The sequence below is a fragment of the Gymnoscopelus braueri genome (assembly GCF_963280865.1).
Source record: "Gymnoscopelus braueri genome assembly, chromosome: 1".
In the NCBI taxonomy this organism is placed as follows: domain Eukaryota; kingdom Metazoa; phylum Chordata; class Actinopteri; order Myctophiformes; family Myctophidae; genus Gymnoscopelus; species Gymnoscopelus braueri.
In genome coordinates this window covers 23,263,156-23,286,803 of record NC_137603.1, presented here as the reverse complement: position 1 = coordinate 23,286,803, position 23,648 = coordinate 23,263,156, and the positions used below count along the sequence as shown (strand labels likewise).

Below are 23,648 nucleotides of genomic sequence, written 5' to 3'. Positions count from 1 at the left end.
GGCTAGAATACTGGCAAAGACTATTATATGGACATTTTCTCTATGATTATAACTGGTTTTAGTTAGTTTTGTAAACACAATACCGTTTCAGTTATTAAAGCCTTGATTTTTACTTTTTTCTTGTTTGTTGTTTTTTCAGTTCTAATTTCGGAATAGTTCCATGGTTTTGGCCATTATAATAATTATGTATTTCATCAGGAAACCCGCAACGATTATTAAAATGCTCTTATTGTGAAGTATATAGACCGGAAGTGAAGCGCTAGGTTACCTAATAACCAGCGTTGCCATGTCCGCTTATTATAAGCGACTTTGGACTTTGGGCATGTTTTCCTAATGTTGTTTAAACCATTGGTTCTCAAACATTTTCAAAATGTTTCTAATTTTTTTAATTGCAGATCTACAAGCTCGTAGATCGGCTATTTTCAAATAGCCAATGTATTATTTAAAGTGCCATATTTGCTTCTTATGGTCTTGTTTTCATAGACCTGGTTGCTTATTTCTCTCTCAAAACCTGGCAACACTATACATCACAACAACAAGCAGCACGTTATTCAACTGGATACTTCCTTGATGAAAGAGGTGAGTTCAGCTCTCAAATCTAATACACATCTATTTTTGACAATGGAAAATAACAATGTTGACTGCGTGTTTATATCTTTTAAAATAAATGTGTAATAAAAGTGCGTGTATCGTATGGATATGGGTTGAATAAATGTCTTCATTTTGAACTATTCATGTACTTTGAGCTGCTGCTAGACGCTCACGTAGCCATGGATCCAAGACGCTCCTGGATGAACTTCATAGTGTTTGCACTTTCTCCCCTTTTGGCCCGTACATCTACATAAACGTTCAGATTTCAAATATAAAGTGCTTACCCCATGGCCACGGATGTTACAATTGTGTAAGGGCCCTCAGAAGTAGCCGTATCTTCCGTATTGTTAAATAAAAAACATATAAATCCGATCGGTGGCTATTTTCTCATGGAGTTATAATGTATCAGAGTAATGCTTTTTATTGAACATTACGGAATATACGGGTACTTCTGAGGGCCCGTACATAATTGTAACATCTGTGGTCATGGGGTAAGCACTTAATATTTGAAATCTGAACGTTTATGTTTATGTACGGGCCAAAAAGGGAGAAAGTTATCTTAAAGTTCATCCATGACTAGTCTATTTAATCATAATAATAATAATAATAATAATAATAATAATAATAATAATCATTATTTGCATAGCACCGCACCTTTCATGACATGAAATGCAGCTCAAAGTGCTTTACAGAGCAAGAATACAATTACAGAAAAAGTACAACTAATATAACAATAAAAATACATCTTAATGTATGTTTTGTAATAATGATCAAAATCGACAAAGTAACTAGTAACTAAACTTTTCAAATAATTGTAATGGAGTAAAAGTACAATATTTGCCTCTGAATTGTACAGTACTTGAGTAAATGTACTTAGTTACTTTACTCCACTGTCCCTGGAACCCCTCGACAAACCCTGGGGGGCCCACATTGAGAACCAGTGCACTAAACAAATTGTGTCCACCACACAGGTATGGCTGATACGTGTATCCACTGGTTCCGTAAGGGACTGCGTTTGCATGACAACCCGGCGTTGATGTGTGCCTTGCGGGGATGCAAGGAGTTTTATCCCCTGTTCATCCTGGACCCTCACGACCACAGCAACGCTCTCAGTGGCCTCAACAGATGGAGGTTCCTCATCGGATCCCTCAAAGACCTCGACAGCGATCTGAGGAAACTGAACTCCAGGTCCGCGATTCTCTACCTGTTTGGTTTGATTTAATTGCCGTTTAGTAAAAATAAAACAATAATAATTTGTAGCAGGTTACATGCATCATATTTTAAAAAAAAAACATCAAAGATAAACACAATAAAGTTTTATTTCCATTGTGGTCCTTGGTTTCAAACAGAGAGACAATACAAACATAAAAACAGGGAACGTTAACAAAAACAAGCAAACAAAAACTAGATATGCTATTTTTGCTACTTTGGCAATGTTTTCTTTGTGAAAGTGGTTAAGTGGGTCTGTGGGTTTTATGAACATTGAACCAATGAAAAGTAGGAACAAGAGCTTGTGACAAAATAATAACTACATTAGTCCCATTGAAACATTTTCATTTTCTGAAAAGTAACAGTTTTAGACAGATATACAGATATAAGTGTGTGTGATGATCAGGAACAAGTCAAATTCCCTTTGTCCATGTCGTCTTTTTCAGATTGTTTGTGGTTAGGGGAAGGCCAGAGGACGTGTTCCCCGAGCTGTTCCACAAGTGGAAGGTAACAAAGTTAACGTACGAGTATGACACAGAACCGTGCAGTCTGAAACGAGACGAGCAGGTGACTGAGCTGGCCAAGGAACATGGAGTCCAAGTCATCTACAAGATCTCCCACACTCTCTACGACATAGACAGGTGCATATTACAGTGTGATTAATACAGGTGGAACAGTTAATTGATCTAAACCATTTCATCGATTACAAGAAATAATTTTTTATAAAATAATAATAATGATAATAATATTAATATTAAAGTTTTTTTTTTGTCAGAAAATGTCATAATTAGTGGAAATACAATATAGGTGGGCAGTGAAAAGGTTCTGAACCACTGATAAACCTCAGTGGCATAGCATTTGATTACCTCTGGCTCTATATCCCTTCTTGTCTCCTATTTTATATGATAAATGCTGCTGTACATACTTTTATTTTTAAATCGGCAAAGCAAGATTAAGAACAAATTCGTATTTACTTCACCACAAACTTCACATGTATTTTATGTCTTTGAGATAGACATAGTATTTGCCTGACCATATAGCATGCTGTTTAGAAAGATGCCAGGTTTTATGTTGCATGTCGTCCTGGATAAGAGTGTCTCTGCTAAACGCCTAAATTGTAGATTGTATGTCTTCTTAGGATAATAGAAGAGAACAATGGCAAGGCTCCACTGACCTTCAACCGTCTCCAGACCATAGTGAAGAGTCTTGGTCCTCCTAAAAGACCAATCCCTGCTCCAACCACACAGGACATGCAAGGTGATACTGATGGCTAGATAGACCTTTATTGATCCCGCACAGTCAATTCAGTCGCCAGAAGCAGCACAGCAGTTAGAGTTATGGATATAAGAGTAAGAAAAGTGCAGTGATATACAGCAAATATTTGATTCAGGTACATTTTCATAGTGGCTTAAAAGAACATACTGGTTTTATTACATCTTTTTGTACATTTTACAGCTGTCGAGATTAGTTTGGAATGTATTATTTTCATCTGCCACAGGTGTGAAGACGCCTTGTTGTTTGGAGACACATGAGGAGAAGTATGGGATCCCCACACTGGAGGAACTGGGACTGGACCCAGACTCTGTGGGAGAAGAGCTCTACCCTGGTGGAGAACAGGAGGCGCTGAGACGACTGGATGAACACATGAACAGAGCGGTACTAAACTTGTACTACTGTACAAACAATTTACAATTTAGGCATTTGGCAGACACTCTTATCCACAGTGACTTACAAGTGTGAGATTGGTTTAGGCAGAGTAAGCGTGAACTCTAGTCAACAAACAACATTTAAATAGCCACATAAATAGAATGCAGACTGAGAGAACAGTGCAGTGCCTCAAATAATAGAATAAACTAAAATCACATTATTAACATAATAAGCACAAGGCCCTGGAATTTAATCATTTTAGGGGCAAGGCCACATGGCCTTTGGTGTAGTAAATTCTTTGAGGGCACAATTGCCATAAATACACAGTATACCTATCAGTGAAATACAAATTAATAAAACGATTTATTTATTCACAAAAAGGTGTATTTATTTATTTAATACATAACGTTTTACATACTTTTAGTTTTGCATAATTAGAAGCTCACAATGTTTCATTGCGACGTGTTGTGAGCTCATAGATAGGCTATTTTTTGCTATAAAAAATGTAAGTATCAAATAGGGCTTACTGGGTTAAGCTTTGCATCATTCAGTTGCATTATTTTTATACAATATATATGTTTAAGGAATAATACAAATTGCCCTGGCATGCAAGACTATTGATAACAATGGTTGCTTCAAGATGATCTATGGATAAGCTACTTTGAGTTAACCAACAACAACTAAGATTATACCCATAATAAAGGTAATATTGTATATATATGTTCTGATCTTTTTCCTCCATGATATTTCTATTGTGCAGAGCTGGGTGTGCAGCTTTGAGAAGCCACAGACCTCTCCAAACTCTTTGAGCCCCAGCACCACTACCCTCAGCCCTTACCTTCGCTTTGGCTGCCTGTCGGCTCGCACCTTCTGGTGGAGGCTGACAGAGGTCTACAAAGGGGTGAGTGTTGTTGACAAAATATAGTGTAATTTGAACCCCTTTCACAGCACCCTTTTTGACAGGTAAACACAGCCTTCTGTGTGCCAGCATGATGTTAAATGTACAGAAGCTGTCTATGTTTGCACATAGTTAATACATAATTGAAACACACAATTTGGAACCGAAATGTAGAACCTCTAAGCGACTTAATCGTGCTCATGTAGGTTAATCGAATAATCGAGAAGCAGGTTTTTTATTTTTACTTAGTAAAAAGTTGACTTAGTACTTAGAAACTGATTAGTCTGGTTAACCACTAAACCCTTTAGTATACTTTGTTGCACAATAGTGGCTTACAAAAAAACCTGGTGAAAATAGGCGATCTACAAGCTCACAACATTGTGTTGTGAGGTAATCAAGGAAACATTTTTGAAGTCATATCGCCCAGCGGGCCCTAATACCCATTATTACCTTCAACTGTGTTTACCTACCAAATGTCTATTATGAAAAGGATTTATTACTCTTTATTTAACATTTTTACAGACATTATGCTATTGCTGTTTTATGACTTCTTCCGTGTGTTATTATTGCAGAAGAAGCACTCTGATCCTCCAGTCTCCTTGCATGGTCAGTTACTGTGGAGAGAGTTCTTCTATACCGCTGCTGTGGGTATCCCAAACTTCAACAAGATGGAAGGAAACCCTGTGTGTACACAGATTGACTGGGACACAAACCCAAATTATTTGTCCGCGTGGAGAGAGGTAAAATTACAGGGATTGAAACTACCTTTGATAAAAGAAGATAATTTCATAATGCATGTTTGTTATACATTTCATTGCAAGTAGCCTATCATAAGTAAATTGCATCGTGTGAGGTGAACTTCCCTCCCTCCAGGAATTATATGCAGGGTCAAAGCTCAGCATATCATCTAAGAAGATGGTTTTCAAGCTTCTCAGGCCGTGACCCCCCAAATAATCATATTTGAACGGAGGACCCCCACCCTGATAAGCACTTGGAATGTAGGAGTTGAGGCATTCAACTTTCGGTTCCACAGATAAATATTCTGAAAATAGCATAGATCTACAAGCTCACGCGAGGCGCTGTGAGCTTGTAGATCGCCTACTTTCAAATATGTTTGCCAATAATTTGACGGTCGGAGTCTCCTACCGTAGACTAATGCGACAAAAACATAAAAATCTCCATGAATTCAAGGCTTCATGGGGTTTGTAATTGATAGTAAATAAGTAATTATTTGGGAACTACTCCTTTAAAGTTTTCTAAGTATTGATGGTTTAAATGGTTAGATGTCTGAAAATACACATTATAATGCTGTCAAACAAGTCTTGAAGCTATCTATGAAATCTATGAATTTTTTTTATCTGCAGCACAATTGTATACAATATATTCTGCAGGTGTTTAATAAGGACTATTTGTCCACTGTGCATACTCAAAAGGTCTATTGTGCATTATCAGTATTTCCAGACATCTTGTCAGGAGGTAACAGGGAGTACGTGGTAGGGATGTCTTCTTATCACGATTTATTTGCTAGCAGTGAGGAAGCGAGAGGGACATGGACCTCTCTCAGAACAGCTCATGGTATTTGTACCAAAATGTTTACTTCTCAGAAATCCCCGACACATATGATGCTAATGTTCTAAACATCATGTATATCCATGCTATCATATACACTATCTGTGGTGTGTGTGTGTGTGTGTGTGTGTGTGTGTGTGTGTGTGTGTGTGTGTGTGTGTGTGTGTGTGTGTGTGTGTGTGTGTGTGTGTGTGTGTGTGTGTGTGTGTGTGTGTGTGTGTGTGTGTGTGTGTGTGTGTGGGGGGGGGGGGGTGTGTGTGTGTGTGTGTGTGTGGGGGGGGGTGTGTGTGTGTGGGGGGGGGTGTGTATTTAACCTGATGATGTGACAATAAAGCTGATTCTGCTGTAATGTATGTTTCTTTTAAGGCCCGTACTGGTTTCCCCTTCATCGATGCCATCATGACCCAGTTGAGACAGGAGGGCTGGATCCATCATTTGGCCAGACATGCCGTGGCCTGTTTCCTCACCAGAGGAGACCTGTGGATCAGCTGGGAAGAAGGACAGAAGGTACAGTTAGTTAGTTTGTCTGTCTTTCCTCTAATCTGAGATAATTGAATGGATGATAGTGATACCTACCTAGTACCTACTGTTAAAGGTATTGTAAGTGATCATTTTTGGTTAAAACAAAAAGTTGTTTTGTTAAGAAGTTAAAGCTCTAGTCTACCTTATATTCTGTTTGCTCATTAACAGGGTTCTCCCCAGCTCTTTAATAAACAGAACATTCATTTTCTGGTGGGTTGCCAATCTCAGTCAATCAGGAGAGAAACCATTCATACATTTTGTCTTCTCACTTTGTTTTCTTTGTTTATCCGCTATGAGTTCTTTCAACTGATTGGATAAAATGGTTATCCTGAAAATGCATTTTCTGTTTACAAAAAATCTGAAGAGACAGGGAGACCCCTGTTACTGAACAAATACGATATCAATGATTACTATGGGAATATAGAGCTATTTAACACTTATCTTAACAACAACAAATCACTTACACTTACTTTAAGATTTAAGGCCTGATTTTACATCCCGTTTCGCAAGGGTCTGCGGACGCGACAGTTTGGTGTCTGCAGACAGACATGCGTTCAAGAGCAACGTGGGCTGCACAATACAAGGTTACATTTAATAACCTTATTTTAGACATCTGAAGGCAAATGAGAACAGGTCTTACTGTCCTAGTTTTATTCTGTCTTGCATAGATTATCACTGTGTTCCTGCTACATGCTTAGTGCTTACAGTGTTGTGTCAAACTGCAGCATCTAATGTTCATGGCAGTGACAGACGTGACAGACGATGTCAATATGACGTCCCTTCAACATGGCACTTCACTGAGCAACGAGGAGCTGAGATATGAGGAAGAGATGCTAGCATGGAAAAAATAATTATTTCTAAGAATAGCTCAGTGTGTTGGTTAAAGAAGGACACTCAGAAAGGCCATAGAGGATGGTTCCTTTAAGTTCTACTATTGTGCTACCTGGGTTGAAATCATTGTCATACTGCCACCATGTGGTTTAAATTGCATACTACACTCAGTTTTGTTTTGTTTTGCTGATGTTGTCACTGTAGGTGTTTGAGGAGCTTCTGTTGGATGGAGACTGGTCTCTGAACGCTGGGAACTGGCAGTGGCTGTCAGCCAGTACCTTCTTCCACCAGTACTTCAGAGTCTACTCTCCCATAGCCTTTGGAAAGAAGACTGACAAGAATGGGGACTATATCAAGTAAGGCCAAGTTTAGTGACTTACATCCATTTACTATGTATAAACTCTCCCTCTTCACAATAGTATCGTTGCTGTCGGGTGGAAGCCTTGTATGTCCAAAACTGTTACTTTTAGCTTTCACTCAAAAATAGCCGATCTACAAGCTCATATCGTGTCGCATCAAGTGGGAAATTAATCTTAAAATAAATGCAAGGAATCTCTGTACGTACGTACGTACATCTGTAATCCACGTAACTCAAGAACCGCTCGACCGACCAACTTCAAATTCAGCACACACATCACAGACAACCCGAGGGAGTGCAGTGCCCGGTGTCGAGTCTGTCAGTTAGGCGGTTGTCCAGAACCGCCAGAAAAGGCTCCAAATGAGCCAATTGATAGCCATGGTAACCCCAGCCTAAGCTTCATTTGGCAATTCCCCACACCTGTCATTTGATTACTTAGTCAGTCTACTTTCCACAGTAATTATGCACCCTCCAGACGTTCTCCACACGTTCTCCACAGAAGTTTACCACTGCACAAGAACTTTCCAGAACCAATGATCCCGATATGCCCATATATAGACATACCCATTTATGGCCATACTGATAACATCAGGGATCTCCATATATGGGCATAAAAGGGACAAGGACAGACAGATATAGAAATCTCCATATATGGACATACAAGGGACACAGGGCAGAGAGATACAGAGATCTCCATATATGGACATACAAGGGACACAGACAGAGAGACCGTTACATCGGGTACTCTGACAACGGTATAACAGGGCCTGGCATGGCCAGACTAATATCACTGCGTAGAGATATTAGTCTGGAATCTCTGTGTGGAACCTGCATTTCCGAGGGGCAAATAAAAAAAATGCCTCTGGTAATAAACCCACCCCACATGCATACTGGGCTCTGATTGGTCCCTCACAACTTCGGAGGGAGAGAAATAAAATCTCTATTGACAGGGGCCAGACCTAATTTGCCAAGTGCAATTTTTTTTTGCAATGGCAGATTCGTCTGGAACCAGGCTATAACGGGTATTGCATATGCATTCCCTACTTGCATCGTTCCCAACTTGCATTGTTCCTGAGTAGGCCGGTTTCTGCCTGACAGCAACAATATGCACAAAGACTAACATTCATGTTTTGGTGAAGTCGTTAATAGTACATATTATAGTTTATTAAAATATATTATTAAAATGTAATTACGTAATTTTATTTTATCTTCATTAATTATTACAATTACAATTATCACTTCACCCCTGTTAGAACTGGGATCAGGTCGCATTAGTTATTAATATGCGTCTGACCCAAGCCCGAGCCCCACCCAATTATTATTATTTTTTTAACTTGTTACAATGATACAGCATGCCTGTTTACACTCATTACACTTGTGTGGGCTTGGTAGATTGTTACAGATTATACTCGCTCACACATTATGCCGTTATCAATAATGAATAATTACAGTCATCTTACCATTGATGATTGTCAACACAGGCTATTCATCTTTATGATATGGACTCCACTGTTGACTGTTTTTGTTTTTCTTGTTTTTTTTGGGGGGATAATGCTCCCAAAGACAAATTTAGTTTGATGTCATCCTCCATCATTCACTACAGCTGTGTTTACATCTGAAAGCATCAGGACAATACAGAGTGTTGTCAAGTAAACCAGGAAGTAGCCTAACACAGAGACACAGTAGTAGCCTATAGTTTTTATTTATTTTTACACAATATTATGAACAACATGACCAAGCACGACCAAATCCCGACCATAGTTATAAATATGTGTCCGACCGGGACCTGAGCCCGGCCCGTCGGGTTCTGACGGGTCCCAGCAGGTTAGGGTAGCCCACCTCTAACCATTATAACCCAAAAACCCCTAGGTTGATGGATGAAAAGCCACAACATATTAAAGCAATTTAAAATGATATAAAAGATAATAAAACATTCAAGCAAAAATACATATTCAAGAGGCAAAAGCAATAATTTTTTTATGACAGAACTTGTGAATCAAAATCAAAACATGATATTTCCAGGAAGTACCTCCCTCTCCTGAAGAAGTTTCCAGTGCAGTACATCTACGAGCCGTGGAAGGCTCCGCACAGCGTGCAGCAGGCAGCAGGATGCATTGTGGGTAAAGACTACCCGTGTCCCATCGTACAGCATGAGCTGGTCAGCAAAGCCAACATCCAGAGGATGAAGGCAGCATATGCCAAGAGGAGCACGCACGTCACCGCACTGCCCAGGGAAAAGACAGGTAATAACAAAGACATTATTGAACTGTCAAATGTAAGTAAGTAAGTCAGTGGTTCTCAAACCTTTTCATATCAAGAACCCCCAAATTAATATGTATTTGGCTGGGGAACCCCATCTGAAAAGATTTTGTGCCAGGGACAATAACAATAATAAGCTCACATAACGTATTCAATTTTTCTTTACTTGTACACATTTTGAGCTTGTAGATTGTCTATTTTCAAATAGGTAATGTATGTAGGGTTAAAGTGGTTAACCTGATTGTGATGCTATATTAACACATTTTGCTGGGGACCACCTTGAAACCCGCCCAAGCACAAAATGTGTATTGTTATAAAGTTATATATATATTTTTTTGTAGTGTTTTAGTGTTTGTTCAGTAACAGTTGTCTCCCTGCCTCTCCAGCTCTTCGGTAAATCACTTCCAATTTCACCCATTTATCCTGTATCCTGTGTATCAGTTAAAAAATAATATTTTCTGTTTACTAAAGAGTTGAAAAGATGGGGAGACCTCTGTTATTGAACAAACACTCTATCGCAATGATTGATAAAGGGAATATAGAGGCATTTAAAACATATTTTAACCAACAAAATCATAATAATACAAATCGGTGTAGCCTTGTTCCCAGCCTTTACTCATCTGCGAAGAGAGAAGACTGGTCACGACCTAAAGCAGAGAGTGTCTATAGGGGTGGGACTTCCGTCGTACGTATTTCCCCCGGAAACTATCTTTTTCGACCAATCACAACACTCGTTTCATTCACAGAGAACGTTAACAGATTTGTAGAGCGTCAACGTCATTTCCTTGGGCGGTACTTCCGCCAAATCCCGGTACTTCCGTTTAGACACTCAACCGGCTAGGTCTTGCCCAGCGTGCATTTGGTGTGTGTTTTCTTCTGAAACATATCTCATTCTCTGTGTTCCCTTCAAGGTGAAAAGGAATCTGTAGTGAAGAAGAGGAGAAAGTGCTGAAAAGTGTTGGAGATGTGAGCTGGTTGTTTATCAATAGATAACTAGTGCTGCATATACTGTAGCCAGACCATCACACATCTCTGCCTACTGTTACGTCTGGTGACATCTACAGGCCAGAAATGGCTGGAACCAATTCGGAAATGTAAAAACTTACTGCATTGCAGAACCGGTGTCAGTGTCTTGCTCAAGTGACCACATCTGTACTATTGGGTTTAGCTGCAAAGCAATCGACTGTATCTACCTCTGTTATACTGTACATCCTTCATTGGTTGTTGTTGTTGTTGTTGTGCCTAAAATGGTTACATTATTTTACTCTCTGGATCTACGCATTTCCTGACTTTTACCTTTTTAAAACAATGCAAATAAAGCCAAGTTTTCCACAACGCATCTGCATTGTAAGATCTGATATTTTCACTGGTATTGTTACTTTTTTTTATATTCCTGGAAAATCTAAATTTCAATGTGTTGAAAAATGTACTTTGTAATTTGCATTTAGATTTTTTTTCCAAAAATGTGACTGTACCATTTTCACTTGTAGTTGAGTAATATTTTACTAGGAGTATGACTGAAGTACTGGGTACTAAAGTACTTTGTCCACCACTACGTGTTACATTCACCCATAATGCACGTTCACACACCAACGGTGGAGGAAAACATGCAAGGGACCAAGCTGCTCATCAGGAGCAGTTCAGTGTCTTGCTCAGGGACACTTCAACAAGGGGGTCATCAAACCAGGAACTTTCCAGTTCCCTTACAGTCTTTCTACCGTCTGAGCTCCAGCCACCCCATACCCCATACAGTAATAGTAAAGTGCGAAATCAGAATAAGAGTAAACATGGATAGTCAATAAACAACAAGGTAAATAAATAGTCACATAAGTAGAGTGCAGAGAGAAGAAAGTAGTGCCTCGAAGAAACTAACATCTGTCTAAAACAACATGCTATGTAAATCACATTATTAAAGTTAGGAAAGGCTGTCTACAGTAGGCTATGTAACATAAATCATTGGTCAGGTTATGTTGCAGGCTACCTGTCCATAATTTCCCCCTATTACCACTAGAGGGCATTCTAGTTTCACTCTGAGAAGGAGATGAATCTACAGAGCATAGAGTTCATTATAAACTTCCACTGAACAGGCTTAACTTGATACACCCAAGTTGTCTTTATGTTAATTCAATGTTAATTGAAAGTGGTTTTGGTGGTGAGCCCGGTGGCTCAGCCAGGTAATGCATTGCATAGACAATATCATCACTCACTGTCGGGAGGAAACCTTGTATGTCCAAAAGTGTTACTTTTCAGGAAATGGAAAAACATGTACCAATGGATCCAATGTTGTTATTATTTAGTTACAAGCTCTTAATACTTTTAATTGGTTCAACATTTATAAAACCCACAGACATACTTCACTACTAGCAAAAATAACAGATCTACAAGCTCACAACACGTCATTACGCAGCTTGTAGATCTGCTATATTTTCGCTACTTTTGCTCGACGATGTCATATGAAAAAGTAGGGCATTAATAATATGGACATACAAGGTTTCTGCTCAACAGTGAGGATATGCTCCTTATGAACATGAGGACCTGGGTTCGAATCCAACCCTCCTCGTCTCCTCTCTCTCTGCTCTTGGTTTCCGGTCTCTGTATACTGACCTGAAATAAAGCCTGAAATTTAAGTGGGATGTGGGGACCCCCAGGGGTCCTTGAGTTGGTTCCAGGGTGTCCCCAGAAAAATCTGTTTAAAACCTTAAGGCCTATATTATTTTGTAGCTATTCAGAATTAGATGATCTACAAGCTCACAACGTGTCACAATGTAACAAGTTGTGAGCTTGTAAATTAGAGGCTATTTTCGTCTGCGAACAAATAGGCCCACAGTACATATCAATTTGAGGGTCCTTGATATGAAAACGTTTGAGAACCACTGGTTTAACACACCATGCCCTATACACCAATGTATCAAGCACATTAAATTGGTTATTACTTGCTTCACAGATACAGATCGTTGCAACAGAAATGCAGTTGTGGAATATCATGCAGTTATGGAATATCGTCCATAGTGGCTAGAATTTAAAGGGCGAGGGAGGTGCTAAGGTTTTTGAACAGAATTAAAGCCCAGTCCAAACCAATGATTAGCAACGCAACGACGAGTTGCAACATGCGACCAGCTGCAGCAGTCTGAATTGACCCATTGCAGGTTGGTGCAGTTTTGGGATTCTGTTGCAACTTGTTTTGTTGCGAATCACTGGGGGTCTGTCCGTGGCCAAATACATAATCATTTGGGGGTCTTTTTAGAACGCTTCATGACATGCTATGCTATGCTTTATGGCTCAATATTTGGGCAAGTTTCCTGCCGGATCTAACCCTCACTGACTTCCTTTATAAAAATGAAAGTTAAATATAAAAAATAAATTATAGGACATGTGCAACAAGATGTGTTGTGGTAGTTCTTTGGCCTACTAGCAGTGTGCACAAGACATTTACACTGACCTGTCCAGCGGTTTGTGAGATTAGCACTGGACAGACAGACAGACAGACAGACAGACAGACAGTCACACACACCCACAGCAAATTGTGCAATATAGGATGCTTCCATTTTCCAGTATCATATTGAGTGATAATCCACTGAGTGGGACGGTCAACCTGCATGCCACTGTCTGTTTGGCTATATTTGGCATGCGTGCGTGCCCCTTTTTTAAGCTACTTTTGCAGCGAAATTCAAATCCACCATCTTGGAATTTCCGGTCCAGAAAAGCAATCGGAAACTAGTGCTATTGGCTGGAAGGGAAGCGAGGGCGGGTCTTAACTCAGTAGAAGCCCTAGAAGCATACCCTACCTCATAAATGAAAATGCAAATGCAAAACTGAAAGCATAAAGCATTTATATCGATGATTACTAAAGTCCGGTCACATCCCCATTGTAATCAATGGCTTGGTAATTCTTCTGCAGCCAGCAGGGGGGAAATAGCGACGCCCTCCAGGCCATTAACGAGAACTGCAGCATATTTCAGCACTTCCTTATTGGCCTCAAATCCAGCGCTCCGCTGGATTTGAGCAGCCTGGTGTGCACACGTGCACACGTGTGTGTGCGTGTGTGTGCGTGTGTGTGCGTGTGTGTGTGCGCGCGTGCGTGTGCATGCGTGTGTGTGTGCGTGCGTGTGTGTGTGTACGTGTGCTTGTGTGTTGTACAGCTGTCCTGGGGGTCAGCTCTTCTCCTGTTTCTTCTTCCTTGGAGTGGACAGCAACTTGAATATCCAAGAGATGATGTCACCATGTAGCCTCCTTCAAAGCCAAGTTCAGTTACCACAGAGACCTGTCAAACATCAAAACAACTGTGTGTGTGTGTGTGTGTGTGTGTGTGTGTGTGTGTGTGTGTGTGTGTGTGTGTGTGTGTGTGTGTGTGTGTGTGTGTGTTATACTATATTGTCACAGCCAAATGTCCCCACAAGTATAGTAGAATTGTCCTGGTCCTCACCAGAGAAATGGATGTTTTGTGGTTAAAATAGATTTTTAGTTAGGAGTTAGGAACAGATTCAGTTTGCGGTTAGTGGTTAGGATTAGCAGTTAGGTTAGTGATATGCCTGATTTATACTTAGTTGCGCATCAGTGACGCACACCGAAGATGGCTGATCTACAAGCTCGCAACTCATCACAGCACGGCGCGTCGTGAGCATATAGATCAGCTATTTTAGGTGTAGGGTTAGGGTTAAAATGGCAAAAAGAATGTGTAAAAAATTGCAATCATAAAATTGACCTCTTAAATACAAACTTGTGTGTGTGTGTGTGTGTGTGTGTGTGTGTGTGTGTGTGTGTGTGTGTGTGTGTGTGTGTGTGTGTGTGTGTGTGTGTGATACTTTGGTAAAATAATCTCACCGCACCACACATCTATACCTCAATTCCCAGTACAATCACTGACTTTACTCTCTTCTCCCATTGTTCACATAACACAATCGTCACACACATGTCTTTGTTGTTTTCTAATTATTAAAAAAATATATAATACAAACAAAAAAATACACAACAGGAAGACAGGTACAACAGCCCAAATGACATAAACATCAGTAAACAAATCCCTCCCACAGAAAAAGTAAAAAATACAATAAAATAAACAAGAGAAAACGTATAAGAAATATAAGTACTTTCTAATTTATTATTAAGAAAAACAAAATTAAAAGTGTGACAAAGGCAATGTTTGGTCAGCTCCTGTCCTGGCAAGCCTCCTTGTCAGCGTTTTATAAGCGAGGCTTGTTATTGCACACGCCCTGTCCGTCTGTCTGTGATTCTCCATCTGTCTGTCTGTGAGTCCCTCTGTCTGTCCACAGACGCTGTCATCACCACCCCCCCCCCCCCCCCCCCCACCACTGTAATGTCCCAGCAGGCTTAGAGAACAGCATGTTCCACTGCAGCCTGTTATAGTTTTAATAGTGATTTACTGTATGCCACTAAGTCATCTGTGGCACAGGCAACACACTGTTGCTGTATATAAAAGTAGGGCATTCATTCACATAACATACTTTACCATACAGATGTACAAGTTATATTGTATTAACATGCTCTACCATACAGATGTACTAGTTATATTGTATCAACATACTCTACCATAGATATGTAGTAGTTATATTGTATAAACATTCTCTACCATACATATGTAGTAGTTATATTGTATAAACATACTCTACCATACATATTGGTTAAAATCTCATTTTATTCCCAATATAATATTTTCAAACTAAAGAGGATTGATGAAGTAAGCACAACTATAGGCTTACGTTTTTCTCTCGACTCAAGAGTCACTGACGGGACTTTCACGACGCATTTGGACGTATATTTTCTGTCCATACTAATTATTGGTGTAATGCTCTGCCTCGGGGGACCATGCTTGATGACCAATAGAACTCCTGAAGTAGAAAAGCTGTCTTATTCAGCACACCTGTGGTGAAGTTACTCAGCACAGCTGTTCGAAAGGAACGTCGTGGAATTGCCTAATTGCACAGAAAAGGGAACATTCACAAATTGATTTTGGCAATAATGTGCTGGTAAAGTGGTTTTGCTGTCGGCTATGATGAACACAGGTAGTCCAGACCGCTGTGTTGGCAGTGACCCGTAAAAATTAAATCTCACATATTGGTGCTGAGTCTGACTGGTTGAAACTGGGATATTAGCTGACAAAAAGGCTGCACATTTAAAGCTAGAATAGCCGTGAACTTTATGTTGTGCCTGGAATTTAAACCCAGGTTTCTCGCATGAGAAACCTGGGTTTAAATTTAAAGTTGCCCCAGGTATCTATGAGGCAATCCCGATTTGGCCCACACGGGGAGATATTGCGCTAATCTCACAATGGAAGAGTAGGAAGACCACCTCCCAACCACTGCACATGTACTAGTATCTATATATTGTATGAACATGTTCTACCATACAGATGCACTAGTTATATTGTATGAACATACTCTACCTTACAGATGTACTAGTTGTATTAACATACTCTACCTTACATATACCCCTGTCTAAGTCTTAACCTACCCCGCTACCCCCCTCCCCTTTTTTTTCTTCTCTTGTACATATTTTTCACTCTTCATACCAGTAACCTGTAAGCTGATTGTATGACGTTCTGTATAGTAGTGTGTATATCTGTCTGTCTCTTATATGTCAACATGATTTGTGTGCATGGGGATCTCATCTTAAACAAGCTCAGTGCTTAATGAGTCTTCCAGTTTAGTACACCTTGTATTGTGAATTTGTACTTCCATGTACTGTTATTCTCATGTCTTACTAAATAAAGTACATCAATCAATCACAGGTGTACTAGTTATATTGTATTAACATACTCTACTTACAGATGTACTAGTTATATTGTATTAACGTACTCTACCTTACAGATGTACTAGTTATATTGTATTAACATACTCTACCTTACAGATGTACTAGTTATATTGTATTAACATACTCTACCATACAGATGTATTAGTTATAGTATTAACATGCTCTACCATACAGAAAGATTACAACAGAATTTGTATTAATTAAAATAAGTCCTGGATTACAGTTTAAACTGGCAGCAGTGTTGACCGTTATACATGTGTTCTCTCAGGTTGTGTAAACGGAGGTGTAACAGAGAAGCAGGACTCTGTGAGTGGACGGTTCATGGCTGCACATTGAAAGGTCACAATATTTCTTTTTTTATGACCCAAGAGATGGTGATCATTGCCACTGTGGAGATGAGATGAGATTACTTTTCCCCAGACGTCTGCAATGCTTGCTTAACAGCAAAATCCTCACTGCTAATTTAACTCAGAGAGTGTTCAAGTGGAATAAAATGGACCCCTAAAAGGTCCATTTGGTTCCATTTTACACTCTATGAGTTATAAATTTACTCTGGACACTCCCAGCCAACACACGTTGAATGGTTCAGTACCATACTTGTTCCACACACACACACCCACACACACACACACACACACACACACACACACACACACACACACACACACACACACACACACACACACACACACACACACACACACACACACACACACACACACACGTTATTGTATACTTACAAAACTGAACAAAAATAACAATGTAGGCTACAGAGAATCTCTTTAGCTGGTAAAATGTGTCACCACAAAAGGCAGAGATGCTTACATCAGTGGTTCTCAAAGTGCGGTCCTTGAGGGGGTTCCAGGCATTAAGATCAGTTTAACCGCATGTTTTAATCTATATAAAAAAATTGCATATATATATATTCTTTTTTTATGTGAATATTTTTGAAACATTTTAACAACACAAAGCTTGTATGGGGGTCCTAATTGCCACAACATATTTGGGGGTCCTTGAAAAGGTTTGACAACCACTCGCTTATTAGATCACGATGTTTACATGACTGAGTCAACTATTCTGAACTACTCATATCTTGCCCCTGACAAATACAATCTAAAAACCAAGAAAAAAATATGAATACTGAAACTAATAAAAACTGTAAACTGAATCTCGCAAACACACTCTTGAAATTAACTTAAACTAAAATGAATGAATGGATTGTTTGTTTCTTTTTCTTTTTTACAAAATAAAATAAACAAATCATTGAAAATACTAAACCATAATAATTCTGGTTCTAATAACAGACCACACACATCTACATTTGTTTTCGCAAAGGCCAGGGTAACCACCCTCTATTTCCGATGGAGAGGCGTGTACTGTAGCATCGTGTTAGTGAAAGGTGATACTGTTATGCGTAACGCCAGAGCTTACAGTCACGTCATCTGTATCTTTCTATTAATACAATGTTATCATGAGGCAATAGCAACATCAAAACTACTCCCCACTCACCCACCATCAATTATCTTATTAAAAAACAATTATGCTATTTAATCAATATTAAAAAAATATTTAAATATATATTTGTTCCAATCTTCTTCTTTCGGGTAATTCCCATCAGGGATCGCCACAGCGGATCATCTGTTTCCATCTGGTTCTGTTTTCTGCATCTTCCTTGGTCACCTCTCTCACCGCATCCATAAACCTCCTCTTTGGCCTTCCTCTTCTCCTCTTGCCTGGAAGCTCCATCTTCAGCATCCTTTTCCCAATGTACCCCTCATCCCTCCTTTGCACATGCCCAGCCCAAACCACAACCTCACCTCTGTTGCTTTATCCCCAAACCTTCTAACCTGGGCTGACCCTCTAATGTACTGAAGTCATTTCTGATGAAGGACTCCTTGTTACTCCTAATGAGAATTGTAACATCCCAATGCCCCTCAGTAAAACAGAAGCTAATTGGTAGGTCTGCCTAAGTAGTTGGTAGTGGCTATCCAAAATGATAGCCCACTTAAGCCCAATGTACTTAGTTGTATGATGAATCGACACGTTGGAGCTTGCAGCTTGTGAGCTTTTTGAAAAACTAGAGGTTTGGGCCGGCCAGCCCTCACATCTAGAGTTTGGGCCGACCCTCACACCTACGTACGACGCACTGCCGTTCCGACCAATATGTCTGAGTCATATGGGGCTTTGTCAGAGAAAATGGGTGAAGTGGTCCTTAAAGCTCAACCCGCGTCGCAATGTCACACAATGTGGGCTTGTGTGACTAACTTTTTGACAAATTTTGAAAGAAAATTTGTGAAATGGATCACTCTGCTTAATGAGTAGGCCTTATACTTTAGCAGAGTATTTCTACATTGTGGTATTGCTAGTTTGACCAAATGAAACTAGCTGTTGTGCTATTGAAGAACAGGCCATCTTTTCACAGTCCTGGCAAAATAGACGTATCTGTATTAGGGCTGTAATGATTACTGATCATTGATCCACATGAAAAAAGTCTCCCTCTCTCTCTCTCTCTCTCTCTCTCTCTCTCTCTCTCTCTCTCTCTCTCTCTATCTCTCTCATATATACATACTGTGTGTGTGTGTGTGTGTGTGTGTGTACACACACACACACACACACACACACACACACACACACACACACACACACACACACACACACACACACACACACACACACACACACACACACACACACACACACACACACACACACACACACACACACACACACACACACACACACACACATCATATTCAGCTCTGGCAACACAGTTGCTTAAAGGTAGGGTGAGTGATTTTCTTTGGTTAAATTAAGTTAAATTATCTTTGGTTAAATAGCTCTATATTCTGATAGTACTACTACTACTATAGAATGTTTGTTCAGTAACAGGAGTCTCCATGTCTCTCCAGCTCTTTAACAGAAAATGCATTTTCAGGTCGGTATACCTTTATCCAATCAGGGTAGAGAACTCAGACAGGATACAAATGAAGATGATAAATCGGTACTGTCTCCTGATTGGATGAAATGTTGTCACCTGAGCATTTATCTCTTGTTTATTAAAGAGCTGGAGAGACAGGAGACCCCCTTTACTGAAAAACACTCTATAGCCACGATTACTATCAGAATATTGTGCTTTGTTTAACCTTTAACAAAAAACTTTTTGTTAACCAAAGAATATCACTTAACCTACCTTTAAACTTTTAAAGCAAGGCTAGATCTGACCTGAAAGAACAGACAAGTGAAATCATCGACCACAAAAGTCAGAAGAATGACTGCCCTTCAAGCAGCAACGCCTCGTTGGCCGACAAGCTCAACACATTCTTTAGCACGGATTGATAGGGACAATGACAGAATGGCAGTAAGTGCCGGCCTTCGCCAACAGCGAATGACACGGTTCCCTCGCGGTGCGCGGCGCATGCTTGGTGGTGTGAATGCTAGAAAAACGGCGGAGCCTGATGGAATACCTGGACGGTGTTCTCAAGGACTGTGCTGCTGATCAGCTGGCGGACACGTTTACCGCCGCTATCAACCAGTCACTGTCATTAACTACTTGTTTCGGTGCCATCAAAAGGCTGAATGACTTTAGCCTGGTTGCATTGACACCATTGACACCTATAGTGCTTTGAGAGACTGGTCTCTGCACACATTAAAAACAGTATCCAAACAATGGTCGGGTTTCGACCAAGCCACCTCGCGTTTTGTTCAAAACTCCTATACAAAGTTGGTCCAAAACGATAATCTATAGCGGATGCCAGAGCAGAACCTCTAATGTTTCACATGGGCCTGTTATAGCGCCACTAGGAGGAAGATTTTTGCAAAACGCATGTTTTTATCCTACAGAGTCCTACAGATTTTGTCCAAACATCACACAAATTGGTACACATGATCTCTATAAACATTAAACCAAACGGATCTGTCGGATTTTTCATATTCCATCCTGATTGGCTAAGATTGGCTTCCAAAGTTTGCAGGAGTGCTCCGTTTTGAACAAAATGCCTCAAATCATGGACACAGCGTGCGATTTCCTTGAAAGACAGAGGAAAGACCGAGGAAGAAAGACCAGTTTCAAATCAGCCTCATGGTGGCGCTATAACAGGCTGATTCGCGTTTTTACCTTTACTTCACCGATCTGCGTAAAACGTTTGGAGTATGCACACTCCCTAGAGGCCAAAGAAAAACCTGCCCTGCATTTTTTACATCTGCCTTTTATAGCGCCACCAGGAGGCCGACTTATGTAAAAAAAAAAGTATAGTACTTTTATCCAAATATCATGCAAATCGGTACACATCATCTCTATGGTCATGTGATGAAGACGGATCTGTCAGATTTTTCATATTCCATCCTGTTTGTCGAATTTCAAACATTGCTGACCCCTAACCTACCTGACCTGGCGGAGACCTGTGCTCCGAGGAGATGTACTTCATTACATCCAGAATGATTACTTTCCCCCTTCTTTTTGTCATATTGTTGTGTTAGCAGCACAGTCTCTGCAGAACATATCCCACCAACATTTCTCCCCCCTGCCACCCCCTGTTTGCCCCCCTGCCATCGGGGAGGTGTTGCAGAACTATTCACGGCTGCGCATCCACACTGACAAATAGTTTGTTGCTCAGAGACCCGGCATTCATCTAAACCAGGACATTAGCTACTCCCACACATCACTGTTATAATATTCTGGACGTGCAATAACAATACCTGACCTGATTAGCACTAGGCCTATGTACTTGACAGTGTACACAATACATTTGCACTATTTTCACTATGCATACTGAATGTCTTTGTTTGACATGATAAATTGACAGCTTTTAGGATGTATCTTTCTCCTCCTCCTCCTTCTTCTTCTTCTTCTTCTTCTTCTTCTTCTTCTTCTTCTTCTTCTTCATCTTCATCTTCATCTTCATCTTCATCTTCTTCTTCTTCTTCTTCTTCTTCTTCACCATTTAAGCCCTATAGTATAATAACAATAGCAAAAATAGGGTTGTGTGTTTATATCTGCAATGTTTGTCTGCATAAAACGTCTATTTTTGCCCATTATGACAGTTCCAGAATAGTGACGCTAGTGTCATGTGGTTAATACTGTCAAAGTTCATGTGATAGTCAGCTTTTCCATGAATATAGCTAATAGTTTGTGTATTATTTGGTTCTCAAAGTGGGGTGGTTCCAGGAGACCCCCAAAGTTAGTTAATATTGCAGAATAATTGATGAGAACCACTGTTATGGACAATGGATATCTCATTACTATGAAACATGTCTTATTAGTAAGCTTGTTGTTTAGTCATCATATCAGCCCCTTGCCAGGAGTGAAAGTTATAGAAAGACACTCATGATGGATGGATGGAAATTGGACGGGAAGAAATATGTATAGAATTACAAAATCGGCGCGCAGATGGAACCTACCGTAGGCATGTGCAATCTGACGGGAGTCTTTGTAGTGTAACGTGAGGAGGAATTCTGATTGGTGTATTTGACACTTGATTTACAGGGAACAGATTCGTGCGAGCTGGAATTTGTAGTTGTACTGCCAGTTCCAAGTCTGTTGAGTTGTCGGCATGCAAGAAAATAAAAATATAAGTTAAAGGTAACAAGGAAAGCATTTTGATTGACACTCAGCCTGTAGTGGAAGAAGTACTCAGATTTTTTACTTTTTTTTTTACTAGCAATACCACAATGTAGAGATCTGTTACAAGTTGAAGGCCTGTGTAAAAGATTTTACTTGAGTAAAAGTACAAAAGTATTGGCATCAAAATATACTTACAGTACCAAAAGTAAAAGCTCATTATGCAGAATGTCCCATTTCACAAGGTTGGTTTTTTTCAAACGTTTTAGAAATTTGTCAAAATCCTTTGAAAATAGCAGATAGACCTGCTAGACAAAGTATAGGACTTAATTTGTTAATGCACAGCATGTTTTGTAAAAATCTACAAAGTTTTCAAAGAATTGTAGTGGAGTAAAAAGATTTCCCTGATATGTATTGGAGTTTAGTAAAAAGCATTGAACAATGGGCATACTAAAGTAAAGTAAAAGTGCCTCAAAATTGTAGTCAAGAACAGCACTTGAGTAAATGTACCACAAGGGTTCCATTGGTCTCAAGTAGGATTGTTTGTGATAAACATGGGGCTCCCACTGTCAAGTTGAGTAAAATTGTAAATTGTATAGAATTACTTATAAAAAATATTGCCATTACACAGTGCCGTGCGTGCGTGTGTGTGTGTGTGTGTGTGTGTGTGTGTGCGCGCGCGTGTGCGTGTGCGAGAGAGAGAGAGAGAGAGAGAGAGAGAGAGAGAGAGAGAGAGAGAGAGAGAGAGAGAGAGATGAGAGGCCATAGCTGTTGAACAGCCTGTGGGATTAGCCTATATAAGGCTGTTCTATTTCTATTGCTTTTCCTCTGTGGGTTCAAAGTAATTGTACTGTAAGTCACACGACAATGCAGGCCAGAGAGGATGGTGGTCTACACCCTCTACACCAGTGGTTCTCAAAGTGGGGTCCAGGGACCCTGAGAGGTCTTTGAAGGGGTTCCAGGGGGCTCCCAGGAAATTAGTCAATATAGCATCAGTTTAACAACTTTAAAAATATATGTTTTAAAATATTTTAACACACATGTTGTATGGGGGTCGTTGGCACAAAATATTTTCAGAGGGGGGTCTGCGGCCAAATACGTGTTCATTTGGGGGTTCTTGACATGAAAAAGTTTGAGTAGCCTACAGGGCTATACTACTGCTCTACACCCTCTTATGAAGTAGATGGATGACGTCTTACAAAGAGAGTACAAAGTAAACACAAGCATACTAGCTCTCCCATCTTAGACTTTTTAAATGTGTTGCATATATTCTGCACAAACAAAATTCCCCGGAAGCCTTAGAGTATAACTTAACACATTTATGTTTGGAAAGGAATACGATGTGTGACTGGACACCAGCATGACTGCAATGAATTTACTGCTCTTATTAATGGACTTTTAAGGGTGGTGTCATTACTCTGACTGACACAGTCAGACAC

At 39.9% G+C, this 23,648-nt stretch overlaps 1 protein-coding gene across 1 annotated transcript; it reads left to right on the top strand.

The window, feature by feature from the left end:
- The first annotated feature begins 534 nt into the window (after positions 1-534).
- On the top strand, positions 535-11,211 carry cry5 (cryptochrome circadian regulator 5). Its single transcript, XM_080430713.1, has 11 exons — positions 535-579; positions 1,563-1,779; positions 2,247-2,441; positions 2,939-3,057; positions 3,299-3,456; positions 4,208-4,348; positions 4,918-5,085; positions 6,281-6,421; positions 7,472-7,623; positions 9,648-9,868; positions 10,796-11,211. Exons 2-11 carry the CDS (start codon positions 1,565-1,567, stop codon positions 10,834-10,836), a joined length of 1,551 nt encoding a protein of 516 aa, XP_080286839.1. The 5' UTR covers positions 535-579; positions 1,563-1,564; the 3' UTR covers positions 10,837-11,211.
- Positions 11,212-23,648: the final 12,437 nt, after the last annotated feature.